The 16,639-nt window shown below is 51.3% G+C and overlaps 7 protein-coding genes across 7 annotated transcripts; all 7 read right to left on the reverse strand.

Moving 5' to 3' along the window:
• Nucleotides 1-863: 863 nt before the first annotated feature.
• SNOG_09512 (hypothetical protein) lies at nucleotides 864-5,112 on the reverse strand (the record flags this gene model as incomplete). The annotated part of the gene is made up of 3 exons (XM_001799750.1): nucleotides 864-2,490; nucleotides 2,559-5,017; nucleotides 5,065-5,112. The coding sequence occupies 3 exons, from the start codon at nucleotides 5,110-5,112 to the stop codon at nucleotides 864-866; spliced, it is 4,134 nt and encodes a 1,377-aa protein (XP_001799802.1).
• Nucleotides 5,113-5,815: 703 nt separating this feature from the next.
• On the reverse strand, nucleotides 5,816-6,730 carry SNOG_09513 (hypothetical protein; the record flags this gene model as incomplete). The annotated part of the gene is made up of 1 exon (XM_001799751.1): nucleotides 5,816-6,730. One exon carries the CDS (start codon nucleotides 6,728-6,730, stop codon nucleotides 5,816-5,818), a length of 915 nt encoding a protein of 304 aa, XP_001799803.1.
• A 1,038-nt stretch (nucleotides 6,731-7,768) lies between these two features.
• SNOG_09514 (hypothetical protein) lies at nucleotides 7,769-8,059 on the reverse strand (the record flags this gene model as incomplete). Its single annotated transcript, XM_001799752.1, has 2 exons — nucleotides 7,769-7,821; nucleotides 7,942-8,059. 2 exons carry the CDS (start codon nucleotides 8,057-8,059, stop codon nucleotides 7,769-7,771), a joined length of 171 nt encoding a protein of 56 aa, XP_001799804.1.
• Nucleotides 8,060-8,766: 707 nt separating this feature from the next.
• On the reverse strand, nucleotides 8,767-9,378 carry SNOG_09515 (hypothetical protein; the record flags this gene model as incomplete). The annotated part of the gene is made up of 1 exon (XM_001799753.1): nucleotides 8,767-9,378. The coding sequence occupies one exon, from the start codon at nucleotides 9,376-9,378 to the stop codon at nucleotides 8,767-8,769; it is 612 nt and encodes a 203-aa protein (XP_001799805.1).
• A 948-nt stretch (nucleotides 9,379-10,326) lies between these two features.
• SNOG_09516 (hypothetical protein) lies at nucleotides 10,327-11,241 on the reverse strand (the record flags this gene model as incomplete). The annotated part of the gene is made up of 1 exon (XM_001799754.1): nucleotides 10,327-11,241. One exon carries the CDS (start codon nucleotides 11,239-11,241, stop codon nucleotides 10,327-10,329), a length of 915 nt encoding a protein of 304 aa, XP_001799806.1.
• Nucleotides 11,242-12,562: 1,321 nt separating this feature from the next.
• On the reverse strand, nucleotides 12,563-14,137 carry SNOG_09517 (hypothetical protein; the record flags this gene model as incomplete). Its single annotated transcript, XM_001799755.1, has 2 exons — nucleotides 12,563-13,631; nucleotides 13,956-14,137. 2 exons carry the CDS (start codon nucleotides 14,135-14,137, stop codon nucleotides 12,563-12,565), a joined length of 1,251 nt encoding a protein of 416 aa, XP_001799807.1.
• A 396-nt stretch (nucleotides 14,138-14,533) lies between these two features.
• On the reverse strand, nucleotides 14,534-16,045 carry SNOG_09518 (hypothetical protein; the record flags this gene model as incomplete). The annotated part of the gene is made up of 1 exon (XM_001799756.1): nucleotides 14,534-16,045. The coding sequence occupies one exon, from the start codon at nucleotides 16,043-16,045 to the stop codon at nucleotides 14,534-14,536; it is 1,512 nt and encodes a 503-aa protein (XP_001799808.1).
• Between the last annotated feature and the right edge of the window lie 594 nt (nucleotides 16,046-16,639).

Raw genomic sequence — 16,639 nt, forward strand, 5'->3', positions numbered from 1 at the left:
ACACCTCTTCAGTCCATGTACACCTCCGCAGTCGAAATCTGCCACCTCATCCTCAGCCTCAAATAGTTGAAATTGCTGTCAGAGGGCGCAGCATTCTTTTCTGCATAGCATCGAGTATATATAACGCGACCAGTTTGGCATCCGAAACGAGCCATGATATTTGCTATTATACAGATAAATAACATCAAGCTACAGCACCAGGGGCTCACTTGATGCCAAACCCTACGTAAGCTTGTCGCAACGAGATCGTGCTATGCCACCACCGCATGCACATTAACCCATGCTCCGTATGACGCGTAGCAAGATAGGCTATTGCCAACGAGCACCTGTTTATCAAGCAGACAATTTCGAGCTTTGCGACTTCATAGATAGTCATTGTGACGTGCTTCGGCCAAACTCGCACACGACGCACCAAAAGGCTCTCTATTATCAGACTAATCTTTTCCTACGGCTCATGTCACGCTTAAATCAGTTCGTGGTTTTAACATATCTGCCAGGCCTCATTATCTTCTATAGGGCGTTTGGGAGATGCCACGAAGAGTGCTGGCGGCCACAACATTGAAACCACTTTACATACGAGCGCATTCGCATCATGTCGTCAGCGCGCCGCTTTGGAGTGACATTAATACATATCATTTCATCGGCACCAGTTCGCCCATACGCGAGTTTCGATGCTTCGCAACAAATAGAGCCAGGCGTTCTCACCAATGTACGCAGCGATCTTGGTGCAAACAAATGACATGATGTACCGCCGTCTGTTTACATATAGTGACTGGAGACATGGTGTAGTTCCTCAGAAGTTGTTCCATTTCTGCCTTTTCTCACACCCAAGTAGTATCACACAGACGTTCTCAACGTTTGATCTACGCACTAGCCTCAGCCGTACCCTGCCTGCCCGCCACACTTCCTCCAATCCACCCTCCTCTCGGATCCTTCACTTCCCTCGTGCGCTCATTCTCACCCGATTTACCCCATCCGCCACCTCCGGGTGTATGAATAATGATCCTCTCTCCAGGTTTCATGGCCGCTGTATTTTTCGCACCAAGATTTATGAACCTGAACTCCTCCTCTCCGCCTTGCTCGACCTTTTTCTCAAGTCTAGCAACGCTACTTGGCGTTGATTCCTGAGAGGTGGGCTCGGTTGGCTGCTGGGTATCGGAGTTCTTGTCGATGGCTTTCTTGTCGACTTTCCTGACCCAGATGTTGAGGCCACATGCGGCGTCTTCGCCTCCTTCCATACCGTAGGGATGGTATACTCGCCTTTCACTGAGGATACTGACCTGGACTGGGATGCGGAATTCAATGTCTCGGATTACACCTTCGCCTCCGCGGTGCATACCTTTGCCCGCGCTGCCTTCGCGCAAACTGAACTCTCGCAAGAGCACGGGATATCTGCGCTCGAAGACTTCTGAATCCGTGATGCGGGTGTTCGTCATGTGCGTGTGGACGCCATTTGTGCCGTGCCATGTAGGACCAGCACCAGACCCGCCGGCAATAGTTTCGTAATACCCGAACCCTTTCTTGCCGTCTTTCTCGCCCGAGCCTGAAGATCCACCGAAACCGAACGTCAGATTGTTTGTATCTCCTTGACTCGCGGCGCAGGCTTTGAAAGCTTTGAGGACCGTATCAGTGACACGTTGGGACGTCAGGACGTTTCCGCCGACCACAGCGGCATTGTCTGAAGGCGATAGGAAGGACTTCTTGGGGATGCGAACATGTATTGGTTTCAGACAGCCCTGGTTTAGTGGGATATCTTCGCTGATCAGGCACCGCAGGCAGTAAATGATGGCGGAGTAAGTAACGGCTTCTGGTGCATTGATGTTTCCATAGACTTCCGGTCCCGTACCACTGAAGTCAAAGATCGCTTCGCCCTTTTCTGGGTCAATGGTGACTTTCAGCTTAATTGGACTGCCGTCATCCATGAACTCTTCGGCAGACAGGTCTTGACCTTCGAAACGCTTGTAGACATCTTTGAGCAGCGAGCGCACAGATTGCTCGGCGTTGTTCTGGATATTGGTCATGTAGAACTTTACAACGGACTCACCATAGTCGGACATCAAGGTGTTGATGAGGTTGATGCCTTTTTGGTTGGCAGCGACTTGCGCTTTGAGATCATTGAGGTTGTCGCTCAAACATCTTGTACCAGAGCAACCGGGGTATTGACCAGGTTCGTCGAGCAGAAGCTCGGTGATGCGCTTTTCGTTGAAGTGCCCTTCGGATACAAGCTTTTCGGACTTGATGGCTGCACCTTCTTGGAACAGCTCTTTTGAGGCAGGTGGCATGGACCCAGGAAGGATACCGCCAATGTCTGCATGATGCGCACGAGATGCAACATAGAAGATGATGTCGTCGCCAGAGAAAGCGGGGGTGATACAGGTAATATCTGGGAGATGAGTGCCGCCAAACATGGGGTGATTGGAGACAAGAACGTCGCCGCGCTTAAGCTTGCCTTTCCATATCGCGGCTTGTTTGCGTACGCAGGTGGACATACTACCAAGATGGACTGGTAGATGTGGTGCTATAACGCTGTTAGCAGTCATAGACAAACATATGTGCACGACTTACCATTTGCAACCAGGCCACCTTCTGCGTCGAACAACGCGCAAGAATAGTCGAGTCGCTCCTTGACGTTAGTAGAGACACTCGTCTTCTGCAGTGCGCGACCCATTTGCTCAGCAATGGCCATGAAGCGATGTGCAAATATGCTGAGCAGAATAGGATCGACTTCCCTTGTACCAATCTCTTTCTCCTGGCTGTCGTGTTCTCCAATGTTGATCACAACATGCGTATTGATCAGAAGCGCAGATGCGCCAGGTGTCACAACAATGGTTTGCGTGCCATCCGCAATGATCGCGGGACCCTTGATACGATCTCCAACTTCCAGATCCTCGAGCTTGTAGATCGATGTGTCCTGGCGACCACCTTCGAAGAAGACCTTTCGCGAGTCGTACCGTTTAGCATTGCCGGACACGTCATTTGGTGTAATTTCCTTGAGCTGTTGATCCACGCTCTTCTCGAGACCTTCGAAAGTTTTACCAATACCTCGTGCCCGCACATCGTCGACGATAATGTCGCGGTCCGGAAGCGTGAAACCAAACTCTTGCTCATGCTGCTTGATGAAAGCTTGGCCGAAGGCCCACTCATCCCCACCAAACTCCTTTTCTGCCTCTTCTTTGGTAGGTTTAATTATCATGAGTGCCGACTCAGTGCCACGGTATCGCAGGTTGAGGTACTCTTCAAAGTGCACGTGCTCTTCATCAAAACCCTGCTCTTTAAGTGTCGCCGTTGACTTTGACTTCAAATCCGCCATCTTCTTCTGCAGGTATCCGCGGACGTCCTTCTCATCTGACCAGACCCTGCTTTCCGGTTCTTGTCGCTCATCCACAACATCAGCGAGCGCCATACCGTAGGCTGATAGTACTGAGGAGTATCGATGCACGAGTATTTGGGTGATGCCGAGCGCTTCTGCAATCGCAACGGCGTGCTGACCTCCTGCACCACCAAATGTCGCAAGCCGGTGCTTGCTTGTGTCGTGTCCTCTCGCTTCTGTCAAGCTGCGGATGGGTCTCGTCATTGTTTCATTCGCGATTTTGATAAAGCCGTTTGCGATGTCATCGATTGACATTTCCTTTTCCTTATTGCCACCTGCAACCTCTTTATTGATCTGCTCCGCCAGGTCGTTGAACAGCTTTTCGCTCGCTTCCGCATCTAGACCCTCATCCTCATTCTTGCCAAATATTTTCGGAAAGAAGTCCGGCAATAAGCGACCAAGGAACAAATTCGCGTCTGTGATGGTCAAGGGCCCACCCTTCCGATAGCATGCTGGGCCAGGATGTGCGCTAGCAGATTCCGGACCTACCACAAACAATCCGTTTTTCCAGAATAGTCGCGATCCACCTCCTGCGGCAACGGTGTTGATATCTAGCTGTGGCGACTGGATTGTGACACCGGCAGTAGTGGTTTCAAAGACATGATCGTAGCGTCCGGAGCCATATCTGCTCACGTCCGTACTTGTGCCGCCCATGTCAAATCCGATGACTGGGATCTTGGTCTTGGGATCATAGGATGTGAGCGCGTAGCCGACCACTCCACCAGCAGGTCCGGATAGTATCGCCTTGAGCCCAGAGAACATATCGACATCCACAAGGCCACCATCCGACTGCATAAACTCACACCTCGCGCCTTTGGAGCCTTCTTCCCGCTTAACGCTTTTCGAACCAAGCCCACCTTCAAAGCCCTTGGAGAAGCCATCGATGTATTTTCTTATTGCTGGTGTAAGATATGCATCCGCACATGCCGATGTCGCTCTCGGTACGAGCTTGATCATAGGCATGAGCTCGTGGCTCAAACTGACATGCTCAAACCCGATTTCCTTTGCGACCTTACCGACAAGTGCTTCGTGATGCGGATATGTATAGCCGTGCATCAAACAAACCGCAATGCTCCTGAGTCCACCGTCATATACCTCTTGCAGCTGCTTTCTTATCGCATCTTCTCTTGGTCTTTGTAATATCCGTACAGTCTCGCCCGATAAACCTTTGACCAGTTCCGCATTCTCGCCCACATCGTCTATTGCTTTGGCTTCTGTTTTTGTTCGCTCTGGATCTTCGGCGTAATCCTCCAATGTGACGCGCTCATCGATCTCTACGACCTTCTTGTACAGAACTTCCGGCTTCCGGATATCAAGCGCGAAGATATTTGGCCGACTCTGGTTGCCAATCTCTAGACAATCTTTGAATCCCTTCGTCACCACCATAGCAATATCCTCTCCCTTCCGCTCGAGCAGCGCATTTGTCGCGACGGTCGTGCCCATGCGTATACTTTCGATCTTGGATGTATCGAGGGGCTGGCCGCGTGGTATATCGGTGCCGGTGAATTTGGAGAGCAGCCGTCGAATGCCTTCAAGGGGCGCATCGTCGTAATTCTGGGGATCGACAGACAGGAGTTTTATCAGCACATCGTCTTTCATCTTGCCGCTACCGGGGTTGCCGACGCAGTCTGTGAAGGTGCCGCCGCGCTGGACTCGTCAGCATGGGAAGTCTCACTATATGGGAGGTGGTGTACATCAATGGCGATACGAATACCACGCTCGCTGATATGTGGTGTGTCCATTTTGACTTATGCCTCACGCTGAGGTATCGGTGTGGATGATCAAGACCTAGGAGTATGCAGCCGTGAACAGAGCTTCACAGACACGTCAAATACCTAGGTACAGATGAAGGGCAAGAAGTTTAATTGAACGAAGACTTAGCCCAGCATGAGTCTATCACAGCAATCATCAGGCAACCCACGAAAATGTCCCGTTCGAATGATAGGCAAAAGTGGGGTAGCTTGTCGCATGCCCCGCGAACATTTTGTCATCTGCGTTGCGTCATCAAGAGAAGCCGCGGATAAGTCCCTTTCAGGACTAGCGCATTCTAGCCTAAGCAGACCTCACGTCGCCCTATCTGCCTTCACTCTTGTTCAAAACCTTCATCTTGACGCACTTCATCACAAATTCCCCTCGTACACTGCCTGCTGTTCTATCAAGATTGCAGAAGCCATTCTCTAAATGCTCATAAAGCCCACGCCACATTTTCACGAGCAGACGGTTGCCAAACATGTACTAATCCAAACAATTTTGCATTGACAAAACTTGTGTTCACGTATCTTTCCCAGTGGCGATTTCCCTCCAGCATGCACCTTTTCGAAATCCATCTTGAATCAGCCATACCCAGACCGCGCCCATTCATCCTGAGTCCACTTCATATCCACTCTCGTCGTCCCAACATCTACCGTGGTAGCCCGAGAAACCCTCTAAGCCCCATTCGACGACTTAAATTCCTTCTAAGAACCATTTCCTCACATATCTGACCCAGTTGTCGATCGCGTCGTGTGGTAAGACCTGCGGATCGATGGCATAATGCTGCCATGAAGCGAACGCTTCCTGTCGGAACTGTTCTTCGTCAATCACGAACGCTATCGGGTGGAATCTCAGGTTAGGAGCGAGAGGGCCTAGAGTCTTGACCTGTTCGACATCGCCTTTCAACAACGGATAGATGTACGAACTGTCAATCTCGTCGAGGGTCCTGTCCTTTGACTCCGGGATCATGTCCGTCAAGTCTCTGTCCCGGAAGAGGCGCTCGAAAACTGCACCCATAAATACAAGTCGATAGGCGTTGTGGGGTCCGCTCATGTAGTCGGGCCAGCCAGGGATATGGAGGTGTAGGGTCAAGTGCGGGTTGGCGATACAGAGGTTGATCAAAGCGATGACATGATGTCTGTTATTGTACATCCAACCAAATACGTCTTCATCCTTTGGTGAGAAGGGCGGTCCAAGTACAATGTGCCTAAGCCACTTCCACTTGCCTGGTGCACACTCTTTGACGAACTGACGAAATCGATGGATCGGCCTGTATGACTTGACGCCGACTTGTATACCACAGCGAATCCTGTTGAACGAAACCTCCATGCCAGCTGTCTCTGCGTATAGCTGGCGGTTGACAAATTTGATCTGGTTGAACTCTTGCTCTGGAGTGTCGTAATCAGTCAACCTGGGTTTCTTGCTCCTTCTTGATGTACCCCGGACCATTTTGACCAGCAGGTCGCTGGTTGCGCTCAACGCAAACTCGTATATCTTGTTACGAAGCTCCGCGGGAAGGCTGAGGAAATGGGACGGTCTCGCAAGTTGTTGTCGCTTCCTCGCGATGTTAGGCGTCATCCTTTGGCGCTTCTTCTTTTGGATCGCCATCAGGCGAGGTTGGGGCGACTGGTAATGACACTGCTAATTCACGTAAGAGCAGTAAGCTGAAAAGTCAGTCAGGCCGGGCCAGCGGGATCGTTTGTCAGTTTGCGGCAGCCCGATTAGGAGTGCACGGGCCAACAGGCACTAACTTAGCGCCTCTGCCCGCCTCGTTAAGCACCCGCCACCTCACCACCCATTATTTCTCTTACCTCCCACTCAACCCGAAAATTCGACAGATCGACTAATCAACTATCCGCCCATGTCTATAGCGCAACCAGCTCGAGCAGCGCGGTCGCCTTCTCTAATCATTTCCACCACTACCTTCTTCCTTCGTTCATCCAACATATTACGACCAGTATCGAGATGGCATCAAACACCGCTCCACATGATGCATGGGTTTGCGATTGTTCTCGTCGCTTCGTGCAGGAAACGAGATCTCACCTCATTATCCTGCCAGAGATCTTATCCTGGCGCGCTGCAATCGCTTACCGGACCGGAAGCTGGGGACGGCCAAACCTACTTTCGTGTCTCGAGGTGTTTGGAGAATCCATTGATCTCTTAGCCGATATGCTTGGTCGAGTAGTCCTAGTGACGTCTCCCAAGGATGCGAATGGCTTTCTGCGCGGGCGCCTGGGCAGCAGTCCGCTCGCTATTCGTATCTGTCATGTGGGGTCGACGCATCGTCGACTTTGCGGTGATGAAAGAGTTGCCCGTAGGTGTGGAGTAAAAACCCAGGTTATGCTAGTTCCAAGCTGTTCAGGTGCACAGTCAACCTACAGTCAGGACATACGAGATCAGTTCCTCTGTTGTCGTATGTCTGGGCCTCTGACCGCCTTTCAAGGCCAGGGACGCTTCCCTTCGCTGGATGACATCTCGATCCTTCCTCCGAACCTTAACTTTGCGAGCTGCGACTCACTATCGCATCTGCAAAGGGTGTACGTCGTGAGGGTGGCAAGTTCGCCCGCGACCTCGCACCATCGATCTCGGATTTCCTCACTCGTACACGAACAGAAGGGCTGATCACGCGTCCATCACACCTGTACTTCACAGATTTTTGATGAAGAGCGATCTGCTTTTCGGGTTCATCACATTCGCATCTGAACAGGTATTTTCATACCACGCTCATTGGATGTGCCTGAACAGAGATCTTCATCTCGGGTTCGTTACTTCTGTGCATTAACAGGAACTGTAGTTCCGAGTTTTTCGCAATTGTATACGAACAGAATGGAGCGCTTCGAGCTCGTTGCGAACTGATGGAAAGTCCTTGGTCATTCTCGGACCCTGCTCATCTGCAGCCCTGCGAAGGCGGTGGTTACAGGCGGGCTTGGGTGACATTGTGAGCGAAACTGGAGGTTGCTTACTTGTCTTACAGTGCTGAGTTTACTCATCCTGTCACCGAGCTCCAATTGATCTCCCAACATCCCCGTTGAGTCGATCAAGACTCTAATCAGTGGAGTCCGTGCGTGGGCTTCTCTTATACTCTGCTACTTGCATAGAGTATGCCTTTGGCACCTATTTTTTTCATTGAGAAAACTCCCATCGGGAGATACTCGAGGAAGAATGCTTTTGGCAGGCATCGCAGGCCATGCCCACATCTTGAGTGAAATCTTAATTTGGATCTTCAGTGACACCAGACGTCAAGAATTCCAGTCTGACCCTTCTTGATGCGAAGAGGTGAAAAGGTAGCCTGGATATCTCCAAAGATTTCTAATAGAATTAGGTAGAGTATCTTAGAGCTTCGTATACATTCACGCTCTCTTAATCTTATGACAGATGTACTCCTAAGAACTATCAGCTTACATCGCGTAGGTGCTGACTGACACAAATCTCGCTGTTGTTTAGCAGCATATGATTAGATGATGGAGGCATGGCTTGTATAGAAGACTAACTACATAGCACAGCCTGATGTCCCATGACTGTTCGCAGATCCTACAAAACAGTCTTCACGCCGCTATGTAGGCGTCTTGACTACTTATCGTAAGCACCCCGGATCGATCTGCTTGACACGTCGGCGGCCAGGCTTCGGTCACAGGCGGCGGATGCTAGGCCTGGCGCTTCAGCGTCTTGATGTGCTTCTCTGCAGCATCAAGTTTGTCCTCAAGGCTCTTAATGTAGCCCTTGTTGACGTTGTTGTTGACCTCCGCGCGGTCCATACGGCTGACGGCGGCGTGCAGCTTGTCGTCTTCGCTAAGACCCGCAGTCTCCCTGCCGAACCTCTCAAAGAGCTGCGTCACCCCAGCACGGTTCGCATCCAAGCTCATGATGTCGCATTCCTTGCTTCGGATGCTGGTCTTGAGGTCGGCGATGGCAGTCTCCTTGTCGCGGTTGTCGTTCTTGAGGTTGGCGATGGTGGTACCCTGGTCGCGAACGCTCTCCTTAAGTTTGGCGATGACAATGCTCTTATCCCGGTTTCTCTCCTCGAGGTTGGCGATGACGACGTCCTCCTCGTCTTTGGCATCCTCGAGCACGACCACGTAATCTTCTAGCTCGGTGATCACCTCCTCCTTCTCCTCGAGCTTGGTGTTGAGGTCGGCCAGCTCACTGTCCTTGCGCTCAAGTCGGTCACGTAGCCTCCTCACGGTCTTCTTGTACTTGAGCTCTCGGGCAGACCGGAGGTTTCCTCGCACCTCATGGTTATCGTTGTGGTCCGGCATGTCGAACTAGGCAGGGTCAGACAACGGATGCAGAGGTTTGGGGTAGTTGAGCGTACCGGCGTCTTTGTATGTAGACGGTGGCGGAAGGCAGTTGTTTTGGCAAATTTGCAGTTGTTCCGGCAAATTTGAGGTGGTTGAGTCGTTTGTTGTGCGCAGAAGAGTCGGGGACGAGCTCAAGGCAAGCGATATAGTAGCGGCGCCGACCCTGAAGTGAAAGGCCAAGTGCGGCAACTTTACGCGACAACACCCGTTCGTTCTTTCCCTGATGACGTACACTCATGGGAAGGGCACCCATGCATATGCCGAGAGGTACAAGAAGAAGTCAGGAGGCAGTGCTTGCGTGGTAGGTACCACATAGCTACATATAGGTGCACGAGACACTCCTCATTGTAGCTGAACACTGCATATCCAGTTCTGATCAAGATCATTTGTCATTTCAAGGATGTTCCGTAAGAATCCACGGGTAATGTGCCATCTTGTGTTGTTTCCTGTTACGATCCTGATGGTGGCACCAAGCACGTTCAAATGCTACCATGTGTACAGTTACCACTAGCCAGTAGATCAATTCAGATGTCTGAGAACCATTTCAAGATAAGACTAGAAGCCTGACCCGGGTCGTTATAGGACGGAAAGGTGGAGTAGTAACTTCATATGAAAGTGCCTGCTGTACTTCCCCCGGTACCTAGGCATACAACTTGTTCCGTTGAATGAGCATCTCTCATACTACAAAGTTTAATTGCGGAACTTTCACGGCTGATCATGGAAGTCTGTAGACATCGTATTTTGTTTGCTGCAAGTCTAAAGATGTGCTAAAAGGTCGTCAAAGCTGTTCAGGTATGTTCCTGGTATCACATGCAGTTTCTCGTGTTTCTCGTCCATGTCGGATTGCAAAAAGACATTGCACATGTGTCTATCATCCGCTGCATGCTCGTCCCCAATCCATTTAGGCTACACGCCCTTTTCCATCCAGGACTTGGCAAACTGCAACCACTTATCGCAGCCACCAGGCGGCAGAAGAGAAGGGGTATGTGCTACATGACTCCAGTTTTGCAATGTCTGACCCATAAACTCGTTCTCCTCCCAAATGTCCCAGCGAGGCATAAGGCAGAGATTGTCGGCCCGGCCATGAAAGCCGATAAAGGCAGCGCGGGAACTTCCCAGTGTTTGAGAAAGCAGTTGGTCGTATACCTGAGCATTGGAACTCTTATAGCCCGGTACGAGCGACAAGTAATCTTTTCCGTGAAAAGCGAGAGCCAGAAATATGCCGGTATGTAGAAATTGAAGTCCATGGTAGCACTCGTTGTGCTCTGGTATCGAGCAGAATATCTGGAACCGAGGGATACGGTAGAGGACGGTGATTTGAGGGTTTTTCGAGCAGAAATCGAGTAGCGTAAGTATGGAATGTACGTTGTCCCTCACCCAGTCCATTGTCGACTCGTCTTCCTTGTTGGACTTTTCTTCTATGACTACTTGCCGTAGCCATTGCAGCTTCGGTGCTGAGCACGACGTGACGAATCTGAAGAAGCGCTTCGTTGATGCCGACGGGCTCGAATCGTCGAACACGACGCGGTTGTACTTCAGCTCAGTGCCAGCTGTCTCCTGATACAGCTGGCGGCTTACAAACTTAAGCTGGTTGATCGAGGCTTTAGGGTTCGATGACACTCTCAGCTCCGGCTTCAACCTCAAACGCGTTGTTCCTGTCACCCAATGTACGCGGACTTCATCCCTCGTGAGAGCAAACTCGTAGATGAGGTTCCTGATCTCTGCTGGTAGAGCTAGGAGCAGGGGCGTTGGGGTCGATTGCGCTTCGCTGTCTTGTCGGCGCTTCTTGAGCCGTTGTAGCCGGCCCAAGGTCTTCGCCATGTTGTAGGTGGAGGATTCGGGACTCTGTTCGTGGTGTAGTCGGTGATTGTCACCTCGGTGGCTCGAGTTGAGGATCTGGCGGATGCGGCGGTGATTCGTTGATTAGATCTTTATGGTAGAAGCGCTCAGTTTTGTGTTCATAGCATTAGTAACTTTATCCAAGGCTTGGTGGGAGTGATGCTATGTCATCAAAGTGGAGTGTCGTTCTCCACCTCGAAGAGCCTGCAAGCTCTTTCACTCAAATACTCATAGGCCGCGTTCGGCCGCTTGATCGGGTCGGGATCCATGCACTCAGGCGTTTTACGATGCACTCATAATCCTGGATACAGACCTTGGAATTTATATAAAAGTACGGACATCCAGAATACTTTACTACTAATTTGTATCTATCGAAAGCATAAGCGAGCACGCACTCAAACACCCAGTCTCGGCGCAGCCCACACGAGCGAGAAGGTGTTTTATCTCACATTTCTGGGGCAGGGCCCGCAATGCTTCCGTTCACGTCAACAAGAGTGCGTTTGGAGAAGCAGCGACTGTTTATGGCAACTTGCTTGGTATGAGAGGCATTCAACAAGCAAAAAGATTGCAGCATATCTCAGAAACCACAATTCATCGTAGTTCGCAGAAGTGAGGTCGTACACTACCTTACCCCTACTGCATTGACTGTCTAGTGTGCATTCTCAAAGTATCCCTTGTGGGTGCTACTTACATTACTAAATAGTGAGGACTATGACTATGAACTTCTGATCAGCCAAGTTATAAAAGTCGAAAATGTGTTATACAGCGTCACGGATTTATCATGTCTGTCAGCCTGCAGTGTGAGCAGAATTTGGGAGATCGCTGCATGTCAGCCGTGTGCGCATGCGTTTGTCTATATCTAATGCGTCCCCATTTTGTATTCGATAAATCTTTAATGAGGGCGGCTTCTTGCATAACTAAATATCAATCTTGATTCCCTCCTAAGCTAGGCCAAAGCAGCCACAAGCCAAACCAATAGAAACTGCAACACCGGACGACACTGGTGTTGTAATACATTTTATTTGTTGAGCACGCCACCATCTCAACGGTGCGGAAATTCGTCAAACTCAAAGCCACGGACCCTTTCCATCGACAAAATGCAGCTAAATCGTCATGAAACAATGGCCTCGCGCGCGCGCAAAACCTCGAGACGAACACACGCGAACGTCGAAACTAAGTGCTGACTCAGGGTCACTTGATAGTTCTTTGCACTACGCGCGAGCACACCCTCGCTGCGTTCACGCCACTGTGTGGAAATCTTGAAAAATTGGAATTCGTTAAAGTTGGTATCTATGGTGTCGAGCTACATGCGATTCCTCTCCTCCGCAAACTCCGCGCTGCTGTACCAGTCGACCATTTCCTTCCACCCCCTCTCCCACTCCTCGCCCAACCAACCTCCCTCCACCCAAATCTTCTCGTGCACGACCCTCAACTTGCCCTGCTCGTTTGGCTGCGGGAAGAACCCGCCCCACGTCCTGTCGAGCCGCGTGAGCGGGAACGCGCCGTCGACGCCAAACTGCCAGTTGAGAAACGCCTGCTCCGCCATTGCGCAATCATAGTGCTCCGCTTTATTAAAGTTCTGCAGCAGGCGGCGATGCATAGTGGTCGAGGGCGTGATGACCATCGCGCCGACGTTGATGTTTGGCTCAGTGGTGGAGAACGGGTCCTGCGGAACACCCGCGAATATATAAGGTTCGCAGACTTGGTCCAGGCCTGGGAGTAAGTCGGTCAGGACCAACTTCTGCTCGATGCACATTTGCGGTTGGGTGAGTTCGAACATGTCGTCGATGTTCGTGAGCGGAAAGGCGTCGGCGTCGAGGAAGATGATGCGTGAGAATTCTGTTTCAGCCCACATGTTGAGTTTTGCGAAGAGGTCGACCCAGCGCTTCTGTACGCCGGGCTTGTCGCAGTGCCATTCGAGTGGTGCAAGTTCGCGCACGATGGCACCTGTGCCGCGGAGGACGGCGCGTTGTTCAGCTGTCACGAAGTCGGCGACGAAGACGATGAAGGGATAATTCTTGCGCGTGCGCGTGCGAGGGGACCATAGTACGCGGTGGACGACAGATTGTATGGCGAGAAAGTATGGATCTTTCAGCGACGGGTTGCGTGTTGCCATGAAAGTAGCATACGCATATGTCTTTGGCCCATTGGGCTCATAGTGGAGCGGCGCATGGTGACTGAATTGGTCTAGCTCTGCAAAAGGAAATTCGACATCAAGATCCTCTTGGAAAGAAAATTCGGGATGCGACGAAGAAGAGCCGTCCGATTGTGTAAAGCTGGGTGTATCATGAGCTACCTCGGCCGGCGATGGAGTGTGCTGAGGATCTACACCGACACGCGCTTGGTCGGTGTCATCCAGAATTGCAAGGGCACTGTGACTAGGGTATGGTATGCCGGAAGAATGCGCTGTTGTGGGTGCTCCTTTAGAGCGGTAGGATTGGACTCGATCCAGCAAACTGCTGTCGGATGACACACTGAGGTAGATGATGCCAAATATGAGTAGCGTTGCTACTAGAACATTATGAAGTCTTCTCATAGTCGCTCGGAAAAGATGTAAAGGGTGGAGTCTGCAAAGAAAGCGGTCGGGTACAGGTTAGGTCGAGTGATGGTGCGTCTGTGGTAGGGGCCGTACGCATGTCACATGCTGTTCACCATCGGCTCTGGATATGCTGCGAACTGATAAGACAGATCCTCACAATGCTTCGCGATCGCCGACCGAGCGAATCGGCTCAAGGACAATTGTGTAGCAGTAATCAGTGTTCAATTGCGACTCATGTGAAGACTGCAGCCACATCACACCTCTCATCTGCATCCAGGACCTCCCTGGACGGATTTTATTGAACTTGGTCCAACAGAAGATGCAAGGTACGGCCCACATTCCACTTCTGGTCGCGTGGAAAGCGTTGAAGTGATGATCGACACGGCACGCGAGCAGGGATTCTGCTTACCCCGCATATTATGGTTCCCGAAGGGTAACCCCACGAAAGCTAAGAGCGTGCCAACGCGTGCTAACAGGCAACAAGCGTCGGCGACTGGATCATTCCAGGAACACACCAATGATCGACGGCGCATTGCTGGTACTGCGCCGCTTAAACCCGACGATAGCGTCATACCAGCCTCGCAGTGCGCGTCAAGGAGGGGAATATGATTTCACATGATGCCGACCGACGTTACATACTTTCGTTCAAGTACGTCGATCACATTTGTAGCCGAAGATGAATGAAATGGAGATCGTTTCGTGAATTGCGATAGTATTATATTGCGTTGTTTGTGTCTAGCACGCTGAGCTAAAAGCCCGCTTGTGCATTGGCGGCGGCTGCAATTGCGCTTGTGGCAAAGTCTTCTTGTACAGCCAGTTGGTAAACTTTACGCTTGGTTCGTCCGCCAGTTTCGTGACCAGCTCGGCCATGTATAGCGTAAACGGTAGAAGGAGGATTTGTGGAAGCCAAAAAGCCAGCTCCAGGCCCATCGGCCCTTTCTTCGATAGCGGAAGAACGCCCACCCACTGAGGTACGCCCATCTGGTGCCTCGGTCGAGAGAACCCCACTGCAGCGTAAATTCTGTCTGCTAGTGACCAAAGGACCAGGCCATGGACCAAATACAGCGCAAATGATATGCGCGCGAGGTACTGGCAGAAACGCGTCTCGAAGAAGCGTTTGAGCACCGGCAAGCGGGGTATGGACGCTACAGCCATAATCGCTGCCCACGTGAGGTAAAACCATTTGGCATCGAAGACAGCTTGCGGCTTGAGGTGCGAAAGCCACTTCCAACCAGGCGACTTCCTCAAGACAGTGACGGGATCGAGCTCAGCGTGGGTGTGGGATGGTACGCCACCGAGGTACATGGCCAAGACGAATAGATGGAAGAATATAAACTCTTTGAATCCCGACAGTGCCGTGAAAACCCGCGGGAGTCGTCCTTCTTCCGAGAGAAGATCAAGATCGCAGAGCAGCATGCCGCCGATGAAAAGAGTGCCGTAGTATCCGTCCACGATGTAGAGAAAGTACACCATCAAGCCCGCCTCGCACCAGAGACGAGCGGATGTCGTGCATCGAGACAGCGCCGACAGGGTCGTGTAGATGATGATGGATCCTCGAAACTCGATTGGAATGGACCAGAGATGCACATGGTAAGTGAAAGGAAAGTCGTAATAACTGCCGGTAAACACGAAGCTGTAATTCTTGAACGTCTGATACCAACGCACAACGTCCTCCCCAAATGTGGCTGCCATGTCGCGTTCGTCGGTCCAGATCTTGCTCCAATGTCGGAAGCACATCCAGGAAAATGTGACCAAGATGATCGGAATGTATAATCGCATCCATCGACGGAAAAGTGCCGAGCCCAAGGTTTCAGCAGCGCTCAGTTGTTTCCCGCTCTGTATTAAGCTCAAAGTTTTGAGTGAGAGAACGTAGCCAGAGATGACGAAGAAGATGCCGACGGCGAAGTGGCCGCCTGAATAGAAGAGACGAACAAAGGGAAGAGCGGCGAAGTAACGCCTGCCCTCAAATCCATATGCATTCTCGTAGACAAGGTTCCCTTTTTCACCGTGTGCCCACAGCTGGTTGTGGTGTATGTACACAATAAAGGCCGCAAAGCCTCGTAGACCATCCAGCCAGGCTGTCTTCCTCAAAGGCTTCTTGGGTGCGCTGGATCGCAAGGCCATAAACTCAGGTCGAATGACATCGAGACTCCATCGTGGGGCTCGCGAAGGCTTCCAGGAGTTGGCTCGGAGATCGATGTCTTCAAGCATGCCGTGATCGAGTATTCCTTCGGCCTTTTCTGGCATTGTGGCAGTCGTCTTTCAGTGATTGATCAGTCAAGGTTTTTGCGAATTGCTATGCATCGAGTGATGGAGACGAAAGTAGTGGCTGATAAAATGAATGCATGCAGATCTTGGCAAATGTGCGGCTTCAGTATCAGTGCGCCCTGAACGGAAATTCCCACAGGATCACAAGTAGTCGCAAACTAAAAAAATGGGCGCGCAACCGAGGGACACGGCCGTCGCATGAGAAATTGACCCGTTAGCACAGACCGAGCGTGGCAGCGATCCGCTACTCATGCGGGGACTGGTGCGGGTAGGTCCAATTGTTGGCAGTAGTGTGTTTCTCCACATGTTACCTACTCCTCGCGCTCCAGTCCTTCGGGATCCGAGATTGGTAAAGTGGCCGCTACCGCAGCAGGGGTGCACGATGCAAGCCTTGACCGAAAATCTTAGCAGTCCAAAAAGGCCTATCTCCGAGGCTGTCTGCACTGGCAGGGTGTCGCAGTGTGTGTAGCGTGGTTTGCACATGAACGGGATCTTCCTATGATGTGTAGGTGCAGTACGTACCAAATGTGCCGAGGAACAGCCCCTCGCAATCGTTAGTCTTTCTGATGTCGA

The sequence above is a fragment of the Parastagonospora nodorum genome, assembly GCF_000146915.1.
Source record: "Parastagonospora nodorum SN15 chromosome Unknown scaffold_15, whole genome shotgun sequence".
Lineage (NCBI taxonomy): Eukaryota > Fungi > Ascomycota > Dothideomycetes > Pleosporales > Phaeosphaeriaceae > Parastagonospora > Parastagonospora nodorum.